The 22,024-nt window shown below is 47.3% G+C and overlaps 1 protein-coding gene across 1 annotated transcript; it reads left to right on the forward strand.

The window, feature by feature from the left end:
- Nucleotides 1-18,325: 18,325 nt before the first annotated feature.
- Nucleotides 18,326-20,400, forward strand: LOC146202189 (neprilysin-2-like). The gene has a single exon (XM_084584213.1). The coding sequence runs from the start codon at nucleotides 18,502-18,504 to the stop codon at nucleotides 20,218-20,220; it is 1,719 nt and encodes a 572-aa protein (XP_084440339.1). The 5' UTR covers nucleotides 18,326-18,501; the 3' UTR covers nucleotides 20,221-20,400.
- Nucleotides 20,401-22,024: the final 1,624 nt, after the last annotated feature.

Consider the following 22,024-nt stretch of genomic DNA (forward strand, 5'->3'; position numbering starts at 1 on the left):
GCGGAGAGGGCAATTTTTATGGAACGGGTGCCGCCGCCAGTGGCGTCTCCTGGTGGCCGCGACGCAAGCAGCAGCGAGCGTGATCCAGCGACCGGGTTTCTTTGAGCGAGCCCGCCAGAGCGCGACACGTTGCTCTCGGCCTCGGGGACCCCGATATCGGCGCGTGAGAGACAATGAGCCGATCGACGACTGAGTCGTTCTCCGATAAAGGGGCGAGCTGGAAGCCTTCGGAGTGTTTGGGTCCCCTTACACCAGCACTGCCTCCCCTCTCTTTTGTTCTTCGCTGCCCATGCGTTACGCCTCATTCGCCCTGGCGATGACTCTTCCGCAAATAAATAATCACGTCGACAGCTGCAGTACCGAATTTGACTTTTTCTCGACAACCGAAATATGCGTCTTGGCAGGGATGATTAAAAAAACCGATCGTAGGGTAGGGCACTGAAAACTGCAGAAGTGAATGAGCGGCCTGTTTCCTGCGGCCATGCATCCCGGCCTCAAAAGCAAGCGCATCCTGACAACAACAACCACTCCGACCTCCTGTTGGCCAGTTTTGAATGTTTCTGATGTCTTCTTATTGTATAAGATACCTGAAACTATCGCTCCCTTTTTAACGAAAATAATTTCCAGCGGGAAAAGGAAGGCGCGAGGATGATGTTAGTGCCTCTATGAAAAGTTTTGCGGATACATAACCGGCCTATGTTAAGGCACTGCCAACCTGCCAGCAAGGCTGCCTGCTTTTTTTTCTTTTCTTTTCTTTTTGATAGTTCTAGTGAAGACTGTGAGAAAACTTATTTGGCGCAAAGAAAAATGAAGTACACAACGACAGTTTAAAGCTAAGCCTGTTTTACTATAAATAATTCAGGCGCCACGTTTCTTCGTCGTCTTCTTTTCCTCATGTGAGCAGGTCGATCAGCATCGCGATCCTAAAGGCTCTCGGTAGCGCGTGCTTCTTGTTCTCGTTCTGTACCGAGCCTGGACAGTGTTCCACTGAATACTGGGACTCTAGTTCAAGGAAAACCTCGCTCTGTCGTTCGTATCATTACGTCGCGAAGTTCTCGAGCGCACTGCATCCAGCCCTCGCGGTCCGAAGCAAAACTGAAGTGGCCAGAGCGGCATCGAACAATGGATGGCTACGAGGACCAGAGCAACGAGACAGAGGTCGGGCGCCTGCGGAGTGGGCTGAAGAAAGCTCCCGAGCCTAAGGTGCGAAAAGGCCTGGCCTCATTTAAGAAGGACACTCCGAGTACGGCACAGAGACGGCGCGGAGATGCCGATGCTCCTACTTCACCAGCTAGGTGCGTCTACACTTGCTGCAGGTACCTCGCGTCTCAGTTTGTCGAAGGTAGGCTGCGTTGCCTCCAAACTAGTCTAGCGACTACAAACTAGTATATAGACACTCCCCCCTTATACATCACTCCGAGGTCTGTTTAGCCAACCGAAACGCCCGCCCTGTAATCAATAACCGTCTTTGGAACACTGAGCCGTTCAGGAAAACATCACCATCAGCACTTTCGGCACCCATTCAGACTAGCTCGCTCCTACACCGAATTCCACCCAGACTGCTGCCGGCCCTCACAGAGTACTTCACAAGCATACCGAGTGTTGACTGCGTGAAGTCTGCTTTACAATTAGCGGCGGATCACTTCGCGTTAATCTGCGCGTGCTACGCATGCAGACGCAGCAACTAAACTATTTCGCTTCCCATCCGCGTGAGGCAGGCAGAGCTCTGTCTGCGTACAGCCATTTGGAAGTGACGTCCAGAAAGCTTCAAAAGACCGCAGATTTTATATCTGCATTTGTTAAACGCGTGACGCGTCAGGTTACTTGCCGTCACCAGTTGTGGCAAATTATCGGTCTGTTGGGAGTGTATACGGGGTGTAGCTTGGAGAGAGAAGGAGCTTAATGTTAAGTCTCCAATGTACTATTTATTTATTTATATATTTATACATGGTACCTACAGCACCCGTTGAGGGCATTTTTGTAGGGGGGATACAGTATAAAAGCATACATCATCATGCCGATGACAACTTGCAAAAAAAAAAATAATAAAAATGATAAAAATACAACGCATTCTATTACTGAGCAAACTCATAACAAAAGAATCACGAAATCAATAAAGACGCAAAAAATGACTAGGGTACTAGTTAACTTCTAACTAGCCGCGAGTTATCGGGGCTGGCCGAAAGCTGACAAATAAAAAAAAAAAAATGTCCTCGCAAGTCCTCAAGCCGCGGACAAGATCCTCATCTCTGCACTTGCTTTCTGTTCGACTTTCTAAAGCCGCTGCACATCTGGAAAATTGGATGCAGTTACTAGCTTCACAACAAAATTTCTGTAATGCTGTTCCAGCTGCTGTGACACTTTGCAACACTGCCAAGCGCTAACAGCACGTGCACGCATGATGGCAGTCATGAACGGTCGGCATGTGGCTTGTTCCTCGAAACCTGTAGGCAGCCGTGTATTTCAGCGAACAATTTCGAAAATTTCTAAATATAGGGAAGTCGGTGATACGAAGACAATCTGCCGTACCCAGAAATTTCGAAGAGATTCTGGGAAAGGGTTTCTCAAGGTACCTTTTTCACACAATGTATAACTTCGTAATACCAATCAGTCTATCCGCACGGATACTCCCTTTGTTAGGCTTGTAGTTTTTTTTTTTCTTTGCAATTTATTTTAAAAACGCACCCCACTGTTTTTCTATGACTGTCGTAATTGCTCATTGTAAGCGCATAACAAACTTCAGAATCAAAATTTTGCTAGGAATCTGTACCTTATAGCATTTCTATCAATACATTCATAAAAAAAGTATCTTACGATATACTATAGCAGCATTATTTCAAAAAAAAAAAACGAATCTTATTGCATGGTTTACTATGGCAGTTTTAACCGCTCGGTGTGAGCGTAGGAAAAACATTACGATATTTTTTTTTTTTTTCCCACGCGTCATAAGCTTATACCATTGCCATCAACTTGTGCCATTCGACCGTTTCCATCAGCATCATCTTACAGCTCGCTGCCTCACTATTGAAAGGCGTCTCAGAAAGCTGAACTTGTTACGGACACAAACTTTCAGCAACGACCATCGTATCAGTCGACGTACAAATAATTCTAAATAAATTACAATTTAACTTCGTTACATTAATGATCTCCTCAATTAGCGCAGTATAAAGTGTGATTCTTTTTTTTTTTTTTTGGAGCAAAAGGATGCCATATCAGCATTTGAAACCAGCGCAAGCTATTTTATTTCTGTGGCGCCAAGGAATCCAGTGCTGTCTCGAAGAAAAAGCCGGAACTATATATATAAGCGCATGAAATACGCAGGCAAAGGCAACGTCCATTGGTGTCGTGCTTCGGCGCATATGTATGGCCTAGTCCGAACAGACCTTGTCGCTTGGTGCTCAAAAAAGTACAGCCGTCGCCAACTGCATGGCACGTGTGTCTAATAGCGGAGAAGCAAAATAAAGTGTATGCCGCGTACAACAGAGCGGGTACTGCCCTTGGAATTTGGTGCCGTTGGGACTGCAACGCATCTCCGCCAGACGTGAGTTTAGATGGGGCTTCAGTTTCGGTTTTGTGTGAAAAGCAGCACCGATTTTGTTCGTGTTCAGTGCATTAGAGAATATCTTTTTATTCTTATAAAAAAAAAAAAAAAAAAAACTGGTGTAGCATTCTCATGCCCGCGGCTACGAGCTCGCCATTGGTAATAAAACAACAGCGTTATTTAGTTCATATTGATTATGTTGGTAATTGTTACAATAAATTAAATAATCGACGTCCGCCGCGGCTGACAGTATGCTCCTGGAGAAATTGTACTTCACCCTCCCCATGTTTGGGAACTTTTGGAACCGCTCGCAGAAGCTCCCGCTATATACACGCTCATTAGACTGACAGGAATTGAATTACGACGCCCGAAGCCTTGCACGGCAGCCGACCCTGGTGTCCATGTGTCCTTTTGTCGAATCCTTGGCACCCAATAGAACTTCACTCGTCTTCGCGATGATGATTGCGTTTTCAGCGGTGCTTGTACGTAGTAGCCTGGATATATCATGGGTGAGGCGCGGAACCGTGCTAATTAAGCCCTCTGTAAGGAGCGTTGGCACAAGCGAAAGGATGCTGTTGATCGCAACGCAAAGTGTCGACTGCAGATAAGTTTCTAACACGTGCACACGTCAGCGTCGATTCGTTATCTTTGATTTCGGTCGTGCCACGTGACTTTTGCACGCTGCCGAAATGCTTGCAGGTTTAATCGGCGGGTTTAGCATTCGCACGGTATTTCGCCCACGCTCATTTTTCACGAGCTCTTCGCACTGAAGCCTGTGCAGCGACATCCCACAACTGTCGCTGTTGTGCGCGTCACGCCATAAAGAGGGCCAAAAGTTATGCGAGAGGAAATAGCCCTAATGGTCTGGTGAACGAGGAGATCGCGCAAAATGTGCATATGAGATCATTAAAAGACCTAATTAAGCCTGCTTTTATCAATGACCATTTCCCATACTAAATAAAGTCCAGAAATGACGGATAACAAATGGTGCGTGGGCTGCGCTATAGCATGTCCGGAAAACGGGCCCCAGTCATTCGCCATGTCAAAGCTTTCACCGCTTTCTGTCTGCGTCCAGAACGAACAAATAGTCGTAGTCCGCGAGCAGTGTAATTCACGTGTTTGCACTAAGCGAACCGTGCGTTTCTTTTCGGTGTATGTATCTCGTTTCGTCTATAGCGAACACGTATAGTTTAACGCTTAGGGCTCAGCAGCCATGGAATTCTTAAAACAGCATTGAATTTCATTTTTTTTTTTCGCGATATTTCATGCATCCCAGCCCCGCCTCTGTAGTGCAGTGGTAAGACGCTCGATTACTGTGCCGGAGTATCCGGGTTCGATCCCAACCGCCGGCTGCTGCGTTTCGATGGAGGCGAAACGAAGAGGCGTCCGTGTTGTGTGCGATGTCAGCGCACGTTAAAGATCCCCAGGTGGTCGAAATTACTTTGTAGCCCTCTACTACGGCTCCTCTTTCCACTTTCGCTGCCACACTCCTCCTTTCTATTGCGGCGCGGTTCAGGTGTCCAGAAGCAAGTGTGACAGATACTGCGCCTTTCCCTTCCTGTGGACCGATTATTATTATTATTATTATTATTATTATTATTATTATTATTATTATTATTATTATTATTATTATTATTATTATTATTATTATTATTATTATTATTATTATTATTATTATTATTATTATTATTATTATTATTATTATTATTATTATTATTATTATTATTATTATTCCATGCATCCCAGTTACTCCCGGCTGCCGTGGTGGCCGCTTTTCGATGGAGGCGAAAAGCAAGGCCCGTATGCTGTGCGGTGTTAGTGCGCGTCAGAAAGCCCGCACGTGGTCGAAATTTACGGCGGCTTCCACTACGGCGTCTCTCTCATAGCTTTGGGACGTGAAACTCCAAAAACGAACCAAACTAATCCCAGTTACTAAACGTCATTGTTTATTTTGTCTTTTTATTCATGTGAGCAGCTCTCATTTCACATGTTTACAACTGACAGCACTGACATAACAAGCACAAGTGCGTTTTGCTCGAGGAGAGAATGTTTCAGCTCGAAGGCCTTTTTTTTTCTTTTTCTTTTTTTGACATGCATGCTGGCAAAAGAACTCTCGCACTTCACACACATCTGACGATGGCGTTTAGGAGTCTGCCAGTGAGGTTTTTTTTTTTTTTTTCTTTCTATTTTGATGACGAGTTGCATGATTGATTTCGCACAAATCGAACAGGCAGACTTCTTTAGTGAAATTTAACGGAATGTTTGTTCTATACTTGCGTAGTTTAAGCGCTCACAGACGACGGTGGTGGACAAAAAAAAAAAAAAGATTTCGCGACAACTATGTGGCAGCGCCAGCACGTGCCAGCAGCATGACAAAAGCAGAAAAGAGCTGAATGTGAAACGAAGACTCAATTAAGCATTCTGGGGCGAAAGATGATGCGACCGGCGCACAGCTGTCGCAGAGCCGTGCTCTTTTTTTTTTCCGCCATCACGTACCCCACGCGATGCGGACTTTCCATTTATTCGCGCCTCTTCAGGCAGGTACCCGACCCAAACTAAGGATTTGAGGGACATTCGAGGAAAATTTGATCTCCGCCTTTAAGGGTATGCGCGACAGCGCTGGTGACCCCTTTCTGCGGCTACTCTTGTGGATCGCGTATACATGCGCTTCGCTACTCCGGAATAGCTTGATTTGTGTCTCTATTATCTCCCACGCAGTGATTAGCATACAGTCGTAAAGTACCATGGTATGTGGAGTACCACCTGACATAGAGATAAACCCCCGCTTCAGCTAATCCGCACAAACGTACCTGAGTGACCTCCGGGTAGCGAGTCTGATTCGAGAGTGCCGGAAGGGAATTTCGAAAGAGCTGCCTGAGTTCGCAACTCCTGCCATCTTGGCCATGTCATGTGATCGCGTGACGTCACACAACCCGCTGAACAATCAGTGTCCGGTCACACATGGTCACGTCACCTGCCCTTTTAAATTCGTTTCTGTTTTTGTTTGCGAATGAAATAATTAACAGTGCCAACTATTGCCCGATAGAGGCATGCCCGTCATTTTCTTTATTTTTTACTCACGACACCAACAATGCCTGCTGTTCTGAATAACGGGTCCTTCAAAGCTACCGCGTTAAGACAAACCCTACCACCGAAAGCCTCTCTTGTGCATGCGAAATTTGAGCCTAAACAAGCGAGAGTTTAAGCCGAATGAATTTTTTTTATAAATTTTCCCCGAGTGGCGGAACACTCGATATATAGAACCCAAGAGCTTGCAGTCATCGGAAGCTTCGCCCGGCATCCCAGGGAGTTCCACACATAACTGGGTAGGGAATAACAGGCCCAAAATGGTGTCAGTACTGTCACGCGCAGCACAGAACAAGGCACGATCCAATCGTAAGTACCTGTACTATTTTTTGGCTACTGTACTTGAGAGTAGTGTCCTAGCTCGAAACTCCACAATGCGAAAGAGTTCTGCAATCACTAAGCTCTCGTATATGCATAATGTTCTGACAATGCGAGCTTCTTGCCAAGTTACCATGAGATTACACAAGAGTCCAAAACAATACAAATGCAGGGTACAGAGCTATGTCATGCTCTTTACCCGATCATTTTTGTTTTCTTTTTTCTTGCCTTTGGTCGCCACTGGACCTTGTATATAGCTACAAGTCCACGAAAAAGTTCTGCTGCATGAGCTTCACGTCTTAGTATTGTGTCTGTATAAATATACGCCTGCCACGTAGACTGAATAAGGCCAATCCCTTTAACTAGGAGTCATTTGTAGCATTATAAGTATTTGTAACATAGCAAATAGATCCCAATATCAAAACGGAGAAAACGAAGAGACGAGGACTTATAGCGTTCATCCCTTGTACTTTCCTTGTCCTGTGTGCTGCTCTGCGCCTAATTAAGTTGCTAATGAGTAAACAACCAGCAACCTTTTTGCACGTTAATTAGCCACACGATTCCTGTCCTTTTGAGGACAGTAGCGGGGTCTGGGAACCACGAGCCTTCATTCTGGACTACGTTTGAATGAGCTCGAGTTGGTGGACATATTCACCCGAATTGTGCTATCAAGTCAGTGAAGTCATACCCGTAATGGGGTGGGGGGATACAGCTTCGGCTGGCAGAGGGGACTGCATGACAACCGTTTTATCGATGACGAAGAGACGAAGGGAAGATCTTAGTAAAGGTACCGTGATGACCTTGATGATGACCCAGTGGTTAGGGTAGGTCGTTCCTCGTGGGCTTAGGGGCGCTAAGTGAGAAATTAAGTAGGCTGAGAGGTTTGTGTTGCTTGGTCACGATTAAAAAGGTCAACCTCATGGCTCTGGGAAATATTTCATGAGTTCGATCTTTTAGAAGAGCGTTAGTGTGTTTTCCACGATGCGTGCGATTGTTATATAACTACTAACATCTGAGCTCGCGCCATTAGGCTGATTGTTTGCACGGGACTCGAGGTATCCTTTGAGTACCCATCAGTTTTACTCGCCCCAGTATACTCGGCGATTTGTGCAAATCTGATGTGACGCAACAGGACAGGCTACTGATTTAGGGGAAGATGCCGTGTCATGGGTTAACGTTAGATGACGTTTACCAGACGCTCACTTATGGGCAGCTGATAAAGAAGTTTGCTGGTTATAGATGGTATGTGGGATTTAACGTCCCGAAGCAGATCAGGCTTTGAGGGATACTGTAGCGAAGGCTTCTAGTTTCATTTCATCTTGCTTGGGATCTTTAATGTGCACCGGCATAGAACAGCACAAGGACAGTGATAGGGCAACATGCACCCCTTTTTATGTTTAAGTAGATAGCGTTAAAGGCTCAGCTCACTGCGAATTAGGCGTCGACGCCGGCGTTGGCGTTGTGAACGAAATATCATGAGCGTGACGCTGGCAGGCGGTAGCTTACAGCTGAGATTGCCGCGCACTGACTGAAGTCACTGGATGTAGGGCTGCCTGATGTTACGTTTGGTAGGAGCTGCCAACTCGGGCCTCTCCTGTCACATAGGAGGGAGATATCAGAATCAGGGCCCTTGCATTCCCGTTACCCGGACACGTTAATACGGCTTGATTGGAGCGGTATACTTTATGTGTGGGCTGGTAGCTTACGCTATCGCGTCATACCCTTAAAGGCGGAGCTTGAGTGTCCCCCATATATATATATATATTGTAACGGATGAAATGGTTTTTATATAGGTTACGCCTATAATTGGTATAATAGGTTTTTATAATTGTTACTCCGCGTAACAATTTCCCCCGCGCAAACGATTCTCGTCCTCGAGAAAATTACGTAGATCGAACATGGCAGCGCTTCATGCGAGCCACGTGAACAACTTGTGTCTTGCGGGATCGGCGGTTATCCGTCGTGACTTTGGCGATAACGTAATTCACGTCATTCAGTTGGTCCAACATCGTACTTGCAGAGGAACTTCTCATATAATCCTCGCTTGCGAATAGGCGTCCAAATTAGCCAGACGTAGTCTCCAGGGTAGTAAGCAACTGCACGATGATGCAGATCGTAGTGTTCTTTTGAGCGATTTTGAGAAGCCAGTGCGCGTAAGCGGGCTATACGACGGGCTTCTTCGGCACGGCATAGTATCTGGGAAACAGACGCATCGTCGTTGGGGGAAAATGGGAAGATGGTGTCTAAGAAAACGTGGGGAGTCTTTGCATAGAGTAAATAGAAAGGAGAATAGCCGGTAACTTCATGATTTGCAGTGTTATAGGCGTACGTCACATACGGTATCACTGAATCCCAGTTGCGATGGTCAGACGAGACGTACATGGACAGCATGGTTGTCAAGGTGCGGTTGGTGCGCTCGGTGAGACCGTTGGTCTGCGGATGATACGGTGTCGAGTGTCCGTAGTGTGAACCACAAAGTCGGAGCATCTCTTCCACAACATCAGCAGCGAATTGCCGACCACGATCACTTATAATAAAATGGGGTGCGCCGTGGCGAAGAATAACGGAATGCAAAAGAAACGACGAAACGTCAGCAGCTTTTGCGGTAGCGAGAGCAGTGGTCTCCGAGTATCTGGTAAGATAGTCAACGCGGACGCTAACCCAGCGGCATCCCTCCACAGTCTTTGGAAAAGGACCGAGCAGGTCAGTTCCAATCTTTTCAAAAGGTGAGGTAGGTGGCTTGACGGGTTGTAAAGGTCCGGCCAGCGTGGTGGTGCGTGCCTTAAGTCGTTGGCATTTTTCACATGTCGCGACGTATTGCTTGGTGGTCTTATGTGTGGCCAATAAAAACGCTGGCGAATTCGGTGCAGGGTACGACAGAAGCCTAGATGTCAAGAGGTAATGTCATCGTGTATGGCATGCAAAACTTGTGCGCGGAGACTTTTTGGGACGACCAAAAGGAGGGCAGCACCGTCAACTGAGTAGTTCTTCTTGAACAAAACACCATCTTCGATAGTAAACTGCGTTGACTCTGCTCTTCCTTCTGCCTCCTGTATAAGAGGCTGTAGTGACCGGTCGTTGCGTTGTTCTCGCCTAAAGGTCGCCATACAAGGAAACGTCTACGCGATTGAGGCTAAACACCCGTCGAAGCCGTCTTCATCGTTAACGGAAGTCGGCAATGGGAGCCGTGACAAGCAGTCTGCATCACTGTGATGTCGTCCACTCTTGTACGCGACACCAAAGTTGTATTCTTGAAGGCGCAATGCCCAGCGCGCCAGACGACCAGATGGATTGCGAAGTCCAATGAGCCAGCATAGCGAATGGGGGTCAGTAACTATGGTGAAGTAGCGTCCATATAGGTATGGTTAGAACTTGTGCACAGCGAACACAACTGCGAGGCACTCCAATTCGGTAACTGTGCAGTTCCGTTCACATTTTGTCAACGTGCGGCTGGCATATGCGACAACGTGTTCAGCCCCACTATGCAGCTGCACAAGCACCGCCCCAAGACCGACGCCACTGGCGTCAGTGTGGACCTCAGTCACGGCAGAAGGGTCGAAGTGGCGCAGCTTGTGCAGCACCCAGCGCCTCCACCAAATGTAACGGATGAAATGGTTTTTATACAGGTGAACGGACGCACACGGCTCAGAAAAACCCCGGAACAGTCTGCGCGCGCCTCGCTTTCTCCGCTTCTTCTTCTGCTGCTCCTGCTGCTTCTCAGTAAGAGTGTGTGTATATATATATATATATATTTTTTTTTTTCTGGGGTACGCACAAATCCGAAAAAACGTCTTCTTTCTTGGCGGTTCAGATCTCCTTTATATCTTGCATTTTATAGTCATCTCATTTACCAAGCAGCAGTTCCTTTACTGCTCTTCTTATTTTGTTCGCTAAACGGCTTAGGAAAATTTTAGGTTTCGTATCATGCACTGTTCAAATATATACCCCGATGCTTCTAAAGGACCTCCGGTGCTCAAGCGGGAAACAAATCGAGCAGTGGAATGGACAGTCCTGACCTTAGACCGATTACAGCATAGCTGTCGACTGGAGAGGAAGGGGGGGGGGGGGGGGAGGTCAAACACTTGCACAAAGAAACTCTATTAAACGGCTAATTCTAATTCGACTGCTGTGCTCCCACAAAATAAGATTAAATATAAAGTACATTGTTTTGTAAATCACAAAGTTTTTTGCTAAAAGCATCGTATTGTTTTTCTTTTTTGTTATTGTAATTTTATTAGTACACGCTTTTTGCGCTCCCTATTTATAGTTACATTGGCATTATCCGCGCAGCTTCGCAGGCCTCGTTGCAGTGCTTGCGAAAGCAGGCAGCAAAGCAGTTTCTTATCGCTACCGTCACGCTGTCTGCCCTGGTGCTCTCACGGAATAGTACGAAGTTAACTCGCTTGTCTCAGAATGTGCCGGTTGGGAAGTTTTCGTCTTGCACGCTAGTTGCTTCTCAGTAATGGCTATTTAGTATTAATTCTCCGCTGCTTCCCAGTTATGTTATTCCGTCGTTTCCTCGTGCTGCGTACGGCCAACGTGAAGCCTTCTTTCGCCCTTGTGGTGCAAGCTCCTCGGGTCTTCAGAAGCGGTTTGCGCTATATGAAACTCAGCTCAATCGCGTCATTCGAAGAACCGCGGTGCATTATGGCACATCGCGAAAGTATGGTCTTTACCTTCGGTGCCACATTACATCTTTTCCCGCTGGGCCTTCACGCGTAATTACCTCTTGTCAATGTCGACTGTTTTACGTATGCGCTTTGGTCGTAGGATTGATCGGTGCCGGCTGTGTAGTGAGTTTTATTTCTATGCTGTATTAGTGTGGTCGATATAATAAATCGCAAATATATACCAGTCATACCTTTTGGACACTTTACTGAGAACTGTGGGGTTATGCCGGTGCTTTATAAGTAACATCTTGCTGTATTCTGAGGCAAAGCACTTGTGAAAAAAAAAATGTATTTAGAATTATGCTTAACCTGTCCCTTTGAGATATATGCTGGCTTGCTCCCATCCTGCGGTTTCTTCGTTGCCGACCACATCTGCTGGAATGCCAACTGCACGCAAACAGCAGAACTGGACAATGCATATTTCAATGGCAAAGGTTGGCGAGAGCTCATGCAAGCCCACCTTGAATAGAACGGACTCCTAAATATAACAGGGCGTGTCCAAAAAAAAAAATACACTTTATGGTCCGGTTTGGTTTGATCGCGGTGTTTAACGTCCCAAAGCGACTCAGGCTATGAGAGATGCCGTAGTGGAGGACACCGGAAATTACGACCACCTGGGGTTCTTTAGCGTGCACTGACATCGCACAGCACACGGACGCCTCGCTTTTCGCCTCCATCGAAAAACGGCCGCCACGGCCGAGATTCGATCCCACATTCTTGAGCACAGCAGCAGAGCGCTATAACCACCACCACGGTGGGGTAAAACCCACTTTTTAACTTGCGCCAACAGCATACGTAGGCATGACGACGTCATTCAACGTCATGAAATTGACTGGCACCCCAGCACCAATGGTCGCTGAGGTGCCCATGAACTGCCATATTTTTAATGTATTGGAGTCTATGGAATCTTCGCTACCAGTGTATATACATCTACATTGCAGCCTGAGGAACGCACGCTAGCTATTGGGGCGGCAGAAGAAAGGTAACGGCAGAAGCAAAAATGGCACGCGGTATGCGGCATGAGCGACACTTTGTAAGTCACCCCAGCATGACATACTTTACACGCCGCCGGCTCCAGATGCTTATTTAATAAAAAGAAGCCGATGCTACCATGCCGTGAGATTGAGATCGAAGTGTCGTCAAAATTTTCATTCGACTTGAATTCATAACTCCTTCTCATTTAATGAAGAAGCAAATCGATTAGAATCGATTTGCTTCCTCAATTTGCTTCTTCGATTTACAAATCGATTAATTAGGTCGGTTGCCAAAACATAGCATGAACGAATTTACCCATACAATCTATTTACAATGTCAAACTCCGGAATGACATGTATTGCGGATTATTTTAAAAAATTCGTGCTTTGACATAATCCTAGCTCAAACCCACATAAAGCCATGCATGCTTATCAGTCTCCTACAAAGGCATTTGCTGTTTATTGAAATGCTTCGTTACTGTCCAGGCCATCAAAGCCTCCGAAGCCACTCAAAAGGAAGATCCGTCCAGCAGCCAGGAACACGGACGTGCATGATGCCTTGACTGTGCCAAGGGATCGACATGAGAAGCAGGCGTTCCACGCCAACCCCAATCCCAGTGCCGTGGTCGTCCAGCCTTGGTGCTCGCGCGACGACAGCACTTCCGGCAGCCTCCGGGACATCAGGGGACGTGTGCGGGCGATCGATGAGGAACCCTGCTGCTCTGCGGCGATGGAAGGCACCTCCGACAGCTGTCAGGAGAAGCCCCGCTATGCACTTGCGCTAGGCAGAAAATCTGCCACGGGCACGAGTGCGACTTCCAGGAGGGCGGCCGCGACCGAAGCCAAGTCCCGCAAAGGTCGGCTGCAGAACGTGGCCGCAGCACGAGCTCCCTTCACGGGCAGGTAAACGCTGGTAGCTTTGAGAACGCATTTCTGGGCGAGTTCCGGCAGCCGAGGCGCTGCCATCCGGGGAATGCGGTGAATATGACCACGTGACATCACGTCCATCGATTCGCATTAGTCCGGCCACATATTGCTTTTGCTTCCCATCAGAGGCCTCCCATTTTAATGCACAATGAACCCTTTCTTGTGCTGGTTGTGGTCAAAATTTTCCTGCAAATTTTCTAACCTCATCTGCTCACCATGCCCTCTAAATCCCCCAGCTGTGTTAACCATCTCTTGGAATCCATTCCGCAACTTATAACGGACCGTCGCTTATTTGTTCTCTGCAATCTTTTCTTTGCCATGTCAATTTCCTCTCAATATTTCAGGTCGGGTATCATTAACTCATATCAGTGTCCGAACTCAGTCGGCTCTCTTCCTCTCTGGGAGCGTTTTATATGCATAATTTTCTTTTCCATTGCTCGCTTCATTGTCCTCAGTTAAATTCCCCAGCCTTTACGCCAGCATCCAAGTTTTCATCCCATAGCTGACGACTGACAAGGTACGACTGTTATATAGTTCCTCCTTGAGATATATTGTTCAGCCGCTTGTCATTCGCCCAATTATTTCACTCTCGTAGTCCGGATCTGCTGTCACTGCTTGGCTTAAATGGTCTGGTCTGTTCCGGTGTCTCGCTGTCTACCATGATTATTTATTTCACTTTAGTTATCTTTACATATTCCAGGCTCGGATGAGGCTGAGGCAGGAAAAGATAAAAATGTTCAAACGCAAACAATCCGCATCATATATGAGATAATGCACTATAAAATCACAAGAAAACGAACCAATAAACACATGTCACAAATTGTAGAATCTAAAATTTCTTTCAAAATATGGTCGTGTTCTCAAAAGAACGGAGTGCACTTGTACTTCCTGCAGCGCTTAGGAAAATACTCCTCATCCTCCGGGGAAGGAGATATCCTTCATGCTCTCTGAGCCGGGGCCTGGTTGGCCGACGTGCTGCTGTCTGTGGTTCCGCCCTGTGGGTGCATTTTGTCAGCTGCTGACGACAGGCAGGCGCACGCCGCACCCCTCGCGTCCCAACGCATGTCGTCGAGCCGTCCCACCAGGAAGTGAGGAGAAGGGGTGATTAACAGCCAGAATCTGGCGCCTCGACCAGTGTGGCGCATATGACACGGAGGCGGCCAGGGCGCTTCATATATATATCCGCGGCTCTCCTCCATCGGCTCCTGAATCTCGCTGTTAGTAATTAGTTACAGATGGCCCTTGCTATAATAAGCTCAGAGGGGCTAAGTTTTAATAGATTTTTTTGATAAGGCCGAATTGAAGGGCGTGCGCGTCAAAATAACCTCGCTTCTACAGGCATCGCAAGAAAACAGATACACACGCGCGCGCACACACATACTTGCACATCTTGCAACATTCCGCGCTGCTTGCAACATTCAGTGCTGCGTGACATATGAAACTCCTTTTGTCTTAGTGCTGCTCGCACAAGAAGCGAAGCCCTTAAGTTTGTTTTATACATGCTCTATTTCAGCGGCCGTTCCGTTACCCAGCACGTGATGACTGAACCACGCAATGCTGCAGTGATCGTATTTCGGTAAACGCGAAGCGAAGAAGTGCCTGTGTGCTGCGATTTCAATACACATGAATAAACCGCCGAATCCAGTCTGAAAACTTCCAATTCGTAGTCCCAAACCCGTTTATTGCTTCGGGACTGCATTCCCCTCGAGTTGCTGATTGCGACCCTATGCTACCCTAATAATTCTTTTTATAAATCAACGCAGCTCGAAATAGAAACTTCAAGTAAAGGTCTTTAGCCTTCAGTCTTGCACTGAATTCGGTCATTTGTGCCCAGAACGGTCCTTGAGCATAATGCATCAAAAGTCGTCTTGGCTTATAGGTCCGCCCTTATACGGCCCTCGTTGGATAAAATACCTTTTCTTAGGTATTTTGAATTACCGAATATAGAACGCCTCATAGAAGCTGCAGCGATAATGAGCAGCATTACATGCAGTGCTGCTGCCGGAAAAATAACCTTACCTCATTTTCATGACCGAGAGCCTTAAAACTTAACTTCTCACCATTCTACGTTATGGATTTACCCGTCAGATTTAATCGTGCTGCAGCTAGTTTGTATACGCTTCCGCCTGCAGTGATGCGTGGTGTGGCTTGATGTGATGTGTGTTGTGTGTGCGTCCTGTATTGCCCCGAATGTCATTTAGAACTTTACCTAATGGAGAGGGTGGGAACCATGGGAACCATCGCATAGCTCCCGCCCTCCCCATTAGATCATGTTCCACGTGACACTCGCGGTAGTATACAGGACGTGCTATGCCTGCCGTTTGGACGATGGTGACGCTGATGAACGCTTTTAAGGAAAGGTTAAACGCAACATAATTAAAACCGACGAAAGCAGAAGTCTGAGCATCCGTCATCACAGCTCACTTGGTAGCTCACTGGGCGTGAAATTCGGAAGTCTTGCCATGGCTTCAAATCCCACGACATGTCGTCTTTTCTTTCTTCTGCATTCTAATCATTTATCTCCATGATTAGATCGTTATTTCACATTGGCGACAACAAAAACAAATTATCTATGCTCGCCTTGGTGTTAGCGGATGTTGACTCCCTTTCATCGCATAACGAGCCCCTCATTTCCCCAAATGGTATAGTATGGTATGGTATGGTATGGTATGGTATGGTATGGCATGGGTATGGTATGGTATGGTATGGTATGGTATGGTATGGTATGGTATGGTATGGTATGGTATGGTATGGTATGGTATGGTATGGTATGGTATGGTATGGTATGGTATGGTATGGTATGGTATGGTAGGTATGGACTTGAGGCTTTCCAATGGGCACTGACAGTGCACACCGCGAAGATGGTTTTGCATTCCGGTTTCGCACACACCGTGAAAGTGATTTTTCATTTCAGTTTTATCAAAACTGGGCTGTCAACTGAATTGTATCCCGCGACCTTAGGCTCCACAGCGAAACCCCAAAGATACATGTGTATATAGTCTGCTGCTTCATAAAGAAAGCTGAAAAAATTTACTGGTGTTTAAAGAAAGGAGATTTCTTACCAGCGAGGACCTCTACTCATTAACGCTTCTTCAAAAACACACACCAAATAATTAGATAGGTCGTTGACAGTTACAGTATTTGACGAAGCAGCACGGTGTCACATTATTGCTGCTTTTAGGTCGAATGCTTGGGTTATGGTTCCTCGATCAGTAGGAGTGTAACCTTAAGACAACATATCTGCAGGGTTTGAGTTTTCACAGTGTCGAGTCATTTATATAACATCTAGCGACGGGAGGAAAGGGACAGTGAAACGTTTTGGCGACTGTCTTTCAGGTAATCTGCCTTTCGCGCAAGAACAAGTGTCACTGCTAAGCTGCAGCCTCCAGGAAACAAATTGGATGGCGGCCGAGCGGACAACTCTATAAATGTGCATCGCGATTCGGCTACTGTATACTGCCGCCGCCGCTTGTTTGCCGTTGTTTTGCCGTTGTTTTGCCGAGCAATAGGCGCGCCTGAGAGCTTTACCCGTAGCGTAGCTCTTCGCTAAGTATGTGTCGGCGCTTACGCGTTTGTTCGTGCTAACTTTACGCAAAGGCGTGGCCGCAGCGACGTCCATTGCGCTGCTTCTTAAGCGTTTAATCTGGGAGCGTTCAACGCCGTACAGATTACGTTAGGGTACAGCGCATGCTCAAACCAATCACGCAAAACGCAGATTGAGGCGAGGTCTTAGTTCTTTCGGTTAATAGTTTTTCAGTGCCACGTTTTAAAACTAAACCAAACGCAGAACGACACGAATGTTGTCACAGCTACGCCGTCACAAAAGCTAGTGCACAGCCAAACAAGATGTGTTGGTATAAAGTACGCGAAACTATCCAAATATATTCGCTTGTTCTTGCAAGCTTGAACGAAACAGGTGTTTGTATACTGCAGGCTACCGGAGCCCAGCAGCACAGCAACGAAAAGAAGAGATGCTGGTGCAGTGCTCATTGGCTCTTCCAGTTGCGAAGAGGACGCAAAAAGGTCCAGCAGGAATGAGACTGTCGTGCACCGCACCGTAAATGAGACGTCGACAACCGACCCCGACTGCGGAATCACGCTTCCAAGGATCCGTGTAGGATCGAGCGATGACACTACCAGTGAGATGGCAGATAAGTCTCACTCATACAGGAAGCGGCGGTCATATGACATAGCCCCTGGACAACGAGATACCGACATTGCGTTAACATCATCGCGGTTCAAAATAAAAGACAGGGGACATCGCAACACATTCACGCCCAAAACGGCAGCGCCTTCCTGGAGCACGACCGCCGAAGCAAGCAACTCGCTGGAGCGCGACCTTCATAGCCTGGAGTACGCTATGGATGCAACCCAGAGTGAGCCGAAGACTACAGCGTTACCATGCGTTGAATCATCCATAAAGGATCCGCCGGTATCTACAGTCAGCGACAACAGCCTTATTGAAACGACTGCCTCTGGAGATGTTGCTCGAAGGCCTAACAATTCGCAGCAACTGAAAAAAGAACTGCTCGTATTTCATGCCATTATCCTTGTGGCTGTCTCTGGGGCCGCCGCTCTAGCGATTGCCTTCTATCCAGCAGCGGTGCAGGTGAGCGCTGGCTTTCCCGTTATTATTGAGAATGGTGTCCCCTTTTCCTTGTCTTCTGTGCCCGCTGTAACAACGCCGCAGCCGCCTTTGGATGCCCCTGAACAGGCGGTCCACAAGGAGCCATTGTACGATGTATGTTCCACAGAGGCTTGTCAAAGAGACGGCGCCTACATCGCCGGTTTGATCTCTAGGGAATTGGACCCGTGTGACAACTTCTACAAATTTGTTTGCGGTCGCTGGAAGGGCATCAATGGCTCGTCCAGCCCCGACAAAGAGCTCGTACTAAAGCTTGAAAGCGAGGTTCACCACGTCCTCGTCTCACCGTTGCCTCCTAGCGTCCAGGACTCTGACATTCTCTCACCACTGAAGCGAGTTATGACCTCTTGCATGAACGCCGTGAGTGGGACAAACGTTGACCCCGTCCTTGACCTGCTGGCGGCTGCTGACCTCGAAGGCTTTCCCTTTACTCCACCTATACGCAGCAGCATTTCTCCATGGAAGACATCAGCTAAAGTCTTTTTGCTCACGGGTGCATCTGCACTGCTTAAGCTTGGGGTGGCTCTGCATCCCTTTGAGCCTGATAGAGATATAATCACGGTAGATGAACCTGATCCATTGATTGTGGGCCCTGAAAAAACCACCACAGCCTATAAAAGACTAATGCAAGCATCGATGAACGCACTTGGAAAGCGCTTTGTGCCGGCAGCCTACGTCATGGAAGTGGTTGCGTTTACACAACAGCTAGATTCAGCGGTCGCTTCTGGGGAGTCGCAGCGCAGTGACGAACGCTTACATCGAGTCGTGAAGCTTAAAGACGAAATGGAGCTTCAAATCTACTTGCTTGAAGTTCTAGGCGACTTACAGTTGCCCCCCGATGAAGAAGATCGTGACGTAATGCTGCTTTCTCCAGACTTTTCGCGAGCCCTTGTCGATCTGCTACGCAAGACAGACGTACACGTGGTTCTCAATTTCCTTTGTGTGCACGTGCTGGTGAGGTCATCCGTTTTTGTCTCCATGGCTGACCCCGATCTGGAATGGGCTGTGTCTGCTCAGCTATTCAACCACCCCGTCCGCCATATTCCGCGGTGGAGGTTATGCGTTCGGGCTGCCGCCCAAACGCTACCAGATTTGTTCCTTTACGCGAGTCATCAAGTAATGGGAGCAGCCAGCAAAACTCTTCATAGCGTTCTTGACAATGTGTTAAAGCAAGTAATTACGCATATAGAATCTCTAATCTTCTTGGACGGCCAAACTCGCGTGCTCGCAAAAAGGATTCTGTCCGACGTTCACTTCATTGTAGGACTACCACCTTGGCTTAGCGACATGTCCAAAGTGTCCGCATACGTTGCGAAGCTTCCCCTGTTCAATAATCGGGGAAAATTCTTGAAATGGTTCTCTGAAGTGAACGAAATGGTGCAAACCTCAGCGCTTCGCCGTAGTTCGCGAGAGTTTTGGCGAGCGTCACCCTTCGAGACTGACTGTTGGTATGACCTGCAGCTAAAAACTGTATTCATCCCGGTATTACTTGCCAACTGGACTCTCTACAAAGTCGATGAACTAGACAACCTACAGCTACCACGCCAAGGTCACCGCGCTGCTCGATGCCTCTTGAGAATGCTCTTTGAAGGTGTGTCTTCATTCTTCAACCGCGAAATACTGACCCGCAGTTTCTGGTCGTCCTCTGCGAAGACTTCCCTCCGCCGTGCACAGCTTTGCCTGCAAGAGCAAGCCCATGTTCCAGCATCAATGACGCTCTCACTACTGGAGGACCACACTGCGCTGAAGATAATCCAAGAGCTCTTCCAAAACAACGTTCATATTTCGAGCGCGGCCACAGCATCGGCAGGACTCCGTGACGTTCGCCTACCAGGCGCAGAGGACTTTACCGCGGACCATTTGTTTTTCGTCTACTATGCTCTTGGATTCTGCGCCAACGGCCTTCGCGAGGAAGACGAGGCGCGCCTTGTGAATATTCCGCTTCGAGCCTCGCTTATGTTTCACGAGGTGTACGGCTGCCGGCCCACATCCAAGATGGGACCCTTGGACAAGTGTACGGCCTGGGTTGCAGCCGCGAGGCAAAGCGCGCGCATTTGAGGTCTTAATTGTGCAGCTTAATTTCGCTGACGTTTGTTATTCTTCGCGTGTTTACGCCTAGCATTTTCTCCTCTCAATGCCAAACCCAGCTTTTCGTTATTTACGGGTGAACGCCAGCGTGACCGCAATAAGGTCATGCTTTCGTGCGAATGAAACGTTTAAAATAAGCCTAATGTATGCCGAGCGGTACCACATGACGCAAGATATAAGTGTTTTCGTTAAATGACATTTGTTTATTCAATAAAGTGCTTAAATGTTCGCAGCCGCTGTCCAGTTACTGGCGCCCAGATGTGTGTTCCGCCTCGCATATGGCACTTTCGAGTTCACAGGCTCGCTGTCACACACACTTTTGTTCTATTCCCTCCAACACGTCAGTTGTTTTCAGCACGTCGTGCATGTGCTGGACAGGAACGGCAGTAACAAGTGGCGGGGCACATGCTGGAGGGGCGAGGCAGCTCTACCTTGAATCACTCGATAATTTTCAGAGTACCGCGACTCTTTTCCCCCGCGCCGCTACGCCACCGATTGGTCAACATGGGCAAAACCTCCTATGGGTCACGTGGTGCGCCGTGGGCCGCGCTCGCCGCCATACTTCCAAGCAGACGCAGCGTGGGCGCCTTTAGTCTCAATGCGTGTGAGAAGATTGCTGTATTTCGATTCTGGCTTTTGTTCCTCGGAATTTTTCTTGCGAGAACACTTCACGGCAGAATACCGGGATGCTGCCCCTTCGCGTGCAGCAACCGTACTGAGTCGGAAAGATTTTTTCTCTATCCCGTAGGGAAAAGTCAACAAGACGCTTTGCTTGAATTCATAGAACCAACTGGGATAAGTTCGTGGCGACAGAAAACACGTTTGTACGAGTATAAAAAAGAGAAGAACCGAACAAGGGTTTGTACGAGGTAATTCCGGATTTTTCACCTGTACGAAATTCGTTATAAATTAAAGATGTGTGCGGACGTTCGAATCGGCCGCATGGGATCGAGCTGGGCACACGTGCGTGTGCACGCATGGCAACGCTCCCACTAAGTAGTGTGAATTTAAAAGGCCAAATTTAAATTATGGAGAGCAGTCAGCAATGGCGCATGTGCGGAGTGTTTGTGTTCTATGACGCTATGGTCAAAAACTAAAAGATACTCTTAGTTTTGATGAAGTGTTTAGGTTTCTTGAAACAAACATTACTACCTTCTGGTGAGGCTGTATAGAGCTAGATTTTTAAAGTGACAGTGCTTAAACAATGAAGGATGCCGCGTTCGCCAAGCAAATGGATGGCGGCTCGAAGTTTTTTTTTCTCTCAAGGTAACAAACAACGACGATCATAAATTTACATGCGTTTTGTTTACCATTCAGCATTGTTTCCGGATCTAGCTTACGCAGCCGGAGTTTCTAGCATTCACCACTGCCGACCTTTATTCACAGCCACTGGTTGACTGAAACTAGCTCTTAGCTTACGATATCCCTCAAGCTAATTAATGTGGGCTTAGAGACATCAGTTACACGCTATTTCAAGTAAATATTGTTTTTATGAGGGCTTACTGTAAAAACGTTACAGTGTCTTACTGGTAGTGTTTGCCTCCTAATACAACTATTGCTGAAATTATCATGGCTGCTCACGCGTTACGCTCAGTATACGTAGCATACCTCTAACAATTGCGAATAACGAGACTTCGGCTAGGTACTCCTTGTGGCCGAGATAAATGCAGGATTTTATTGTGTACATTTTACTGGCAAACACTGCGCTATTAAGTATAAGCTGCACATGGTTCTCCAAACACATTTATTCACAGCATATGTACACTCTATTCCC

Source organism: Amblyomma maculatum, chromosome 1 (genome assembly GCF_055883805.1).
Source record: "Amblyomma maculatum isolate TAMU_Amacu chromosome 1, ASM5588380v1, whole genome shotgun sequence".
NCBI classification, from domain to species: domain Eukaryota; kingdom Metazoa; phylum Arthropoda; class Arachnida; order Ixodida; family Ixodidae; genus Amblyomma; species Amblyomma maculatum.

Coding starts and splice junctions, on each gene's coding strand:
- LOC146202189 (XM_084584213.1), top strand. CDS start 18,502: ATGACCTCTTGCATGAACGCCGTGAGTGGGACAAACGTTGACCCCGTC.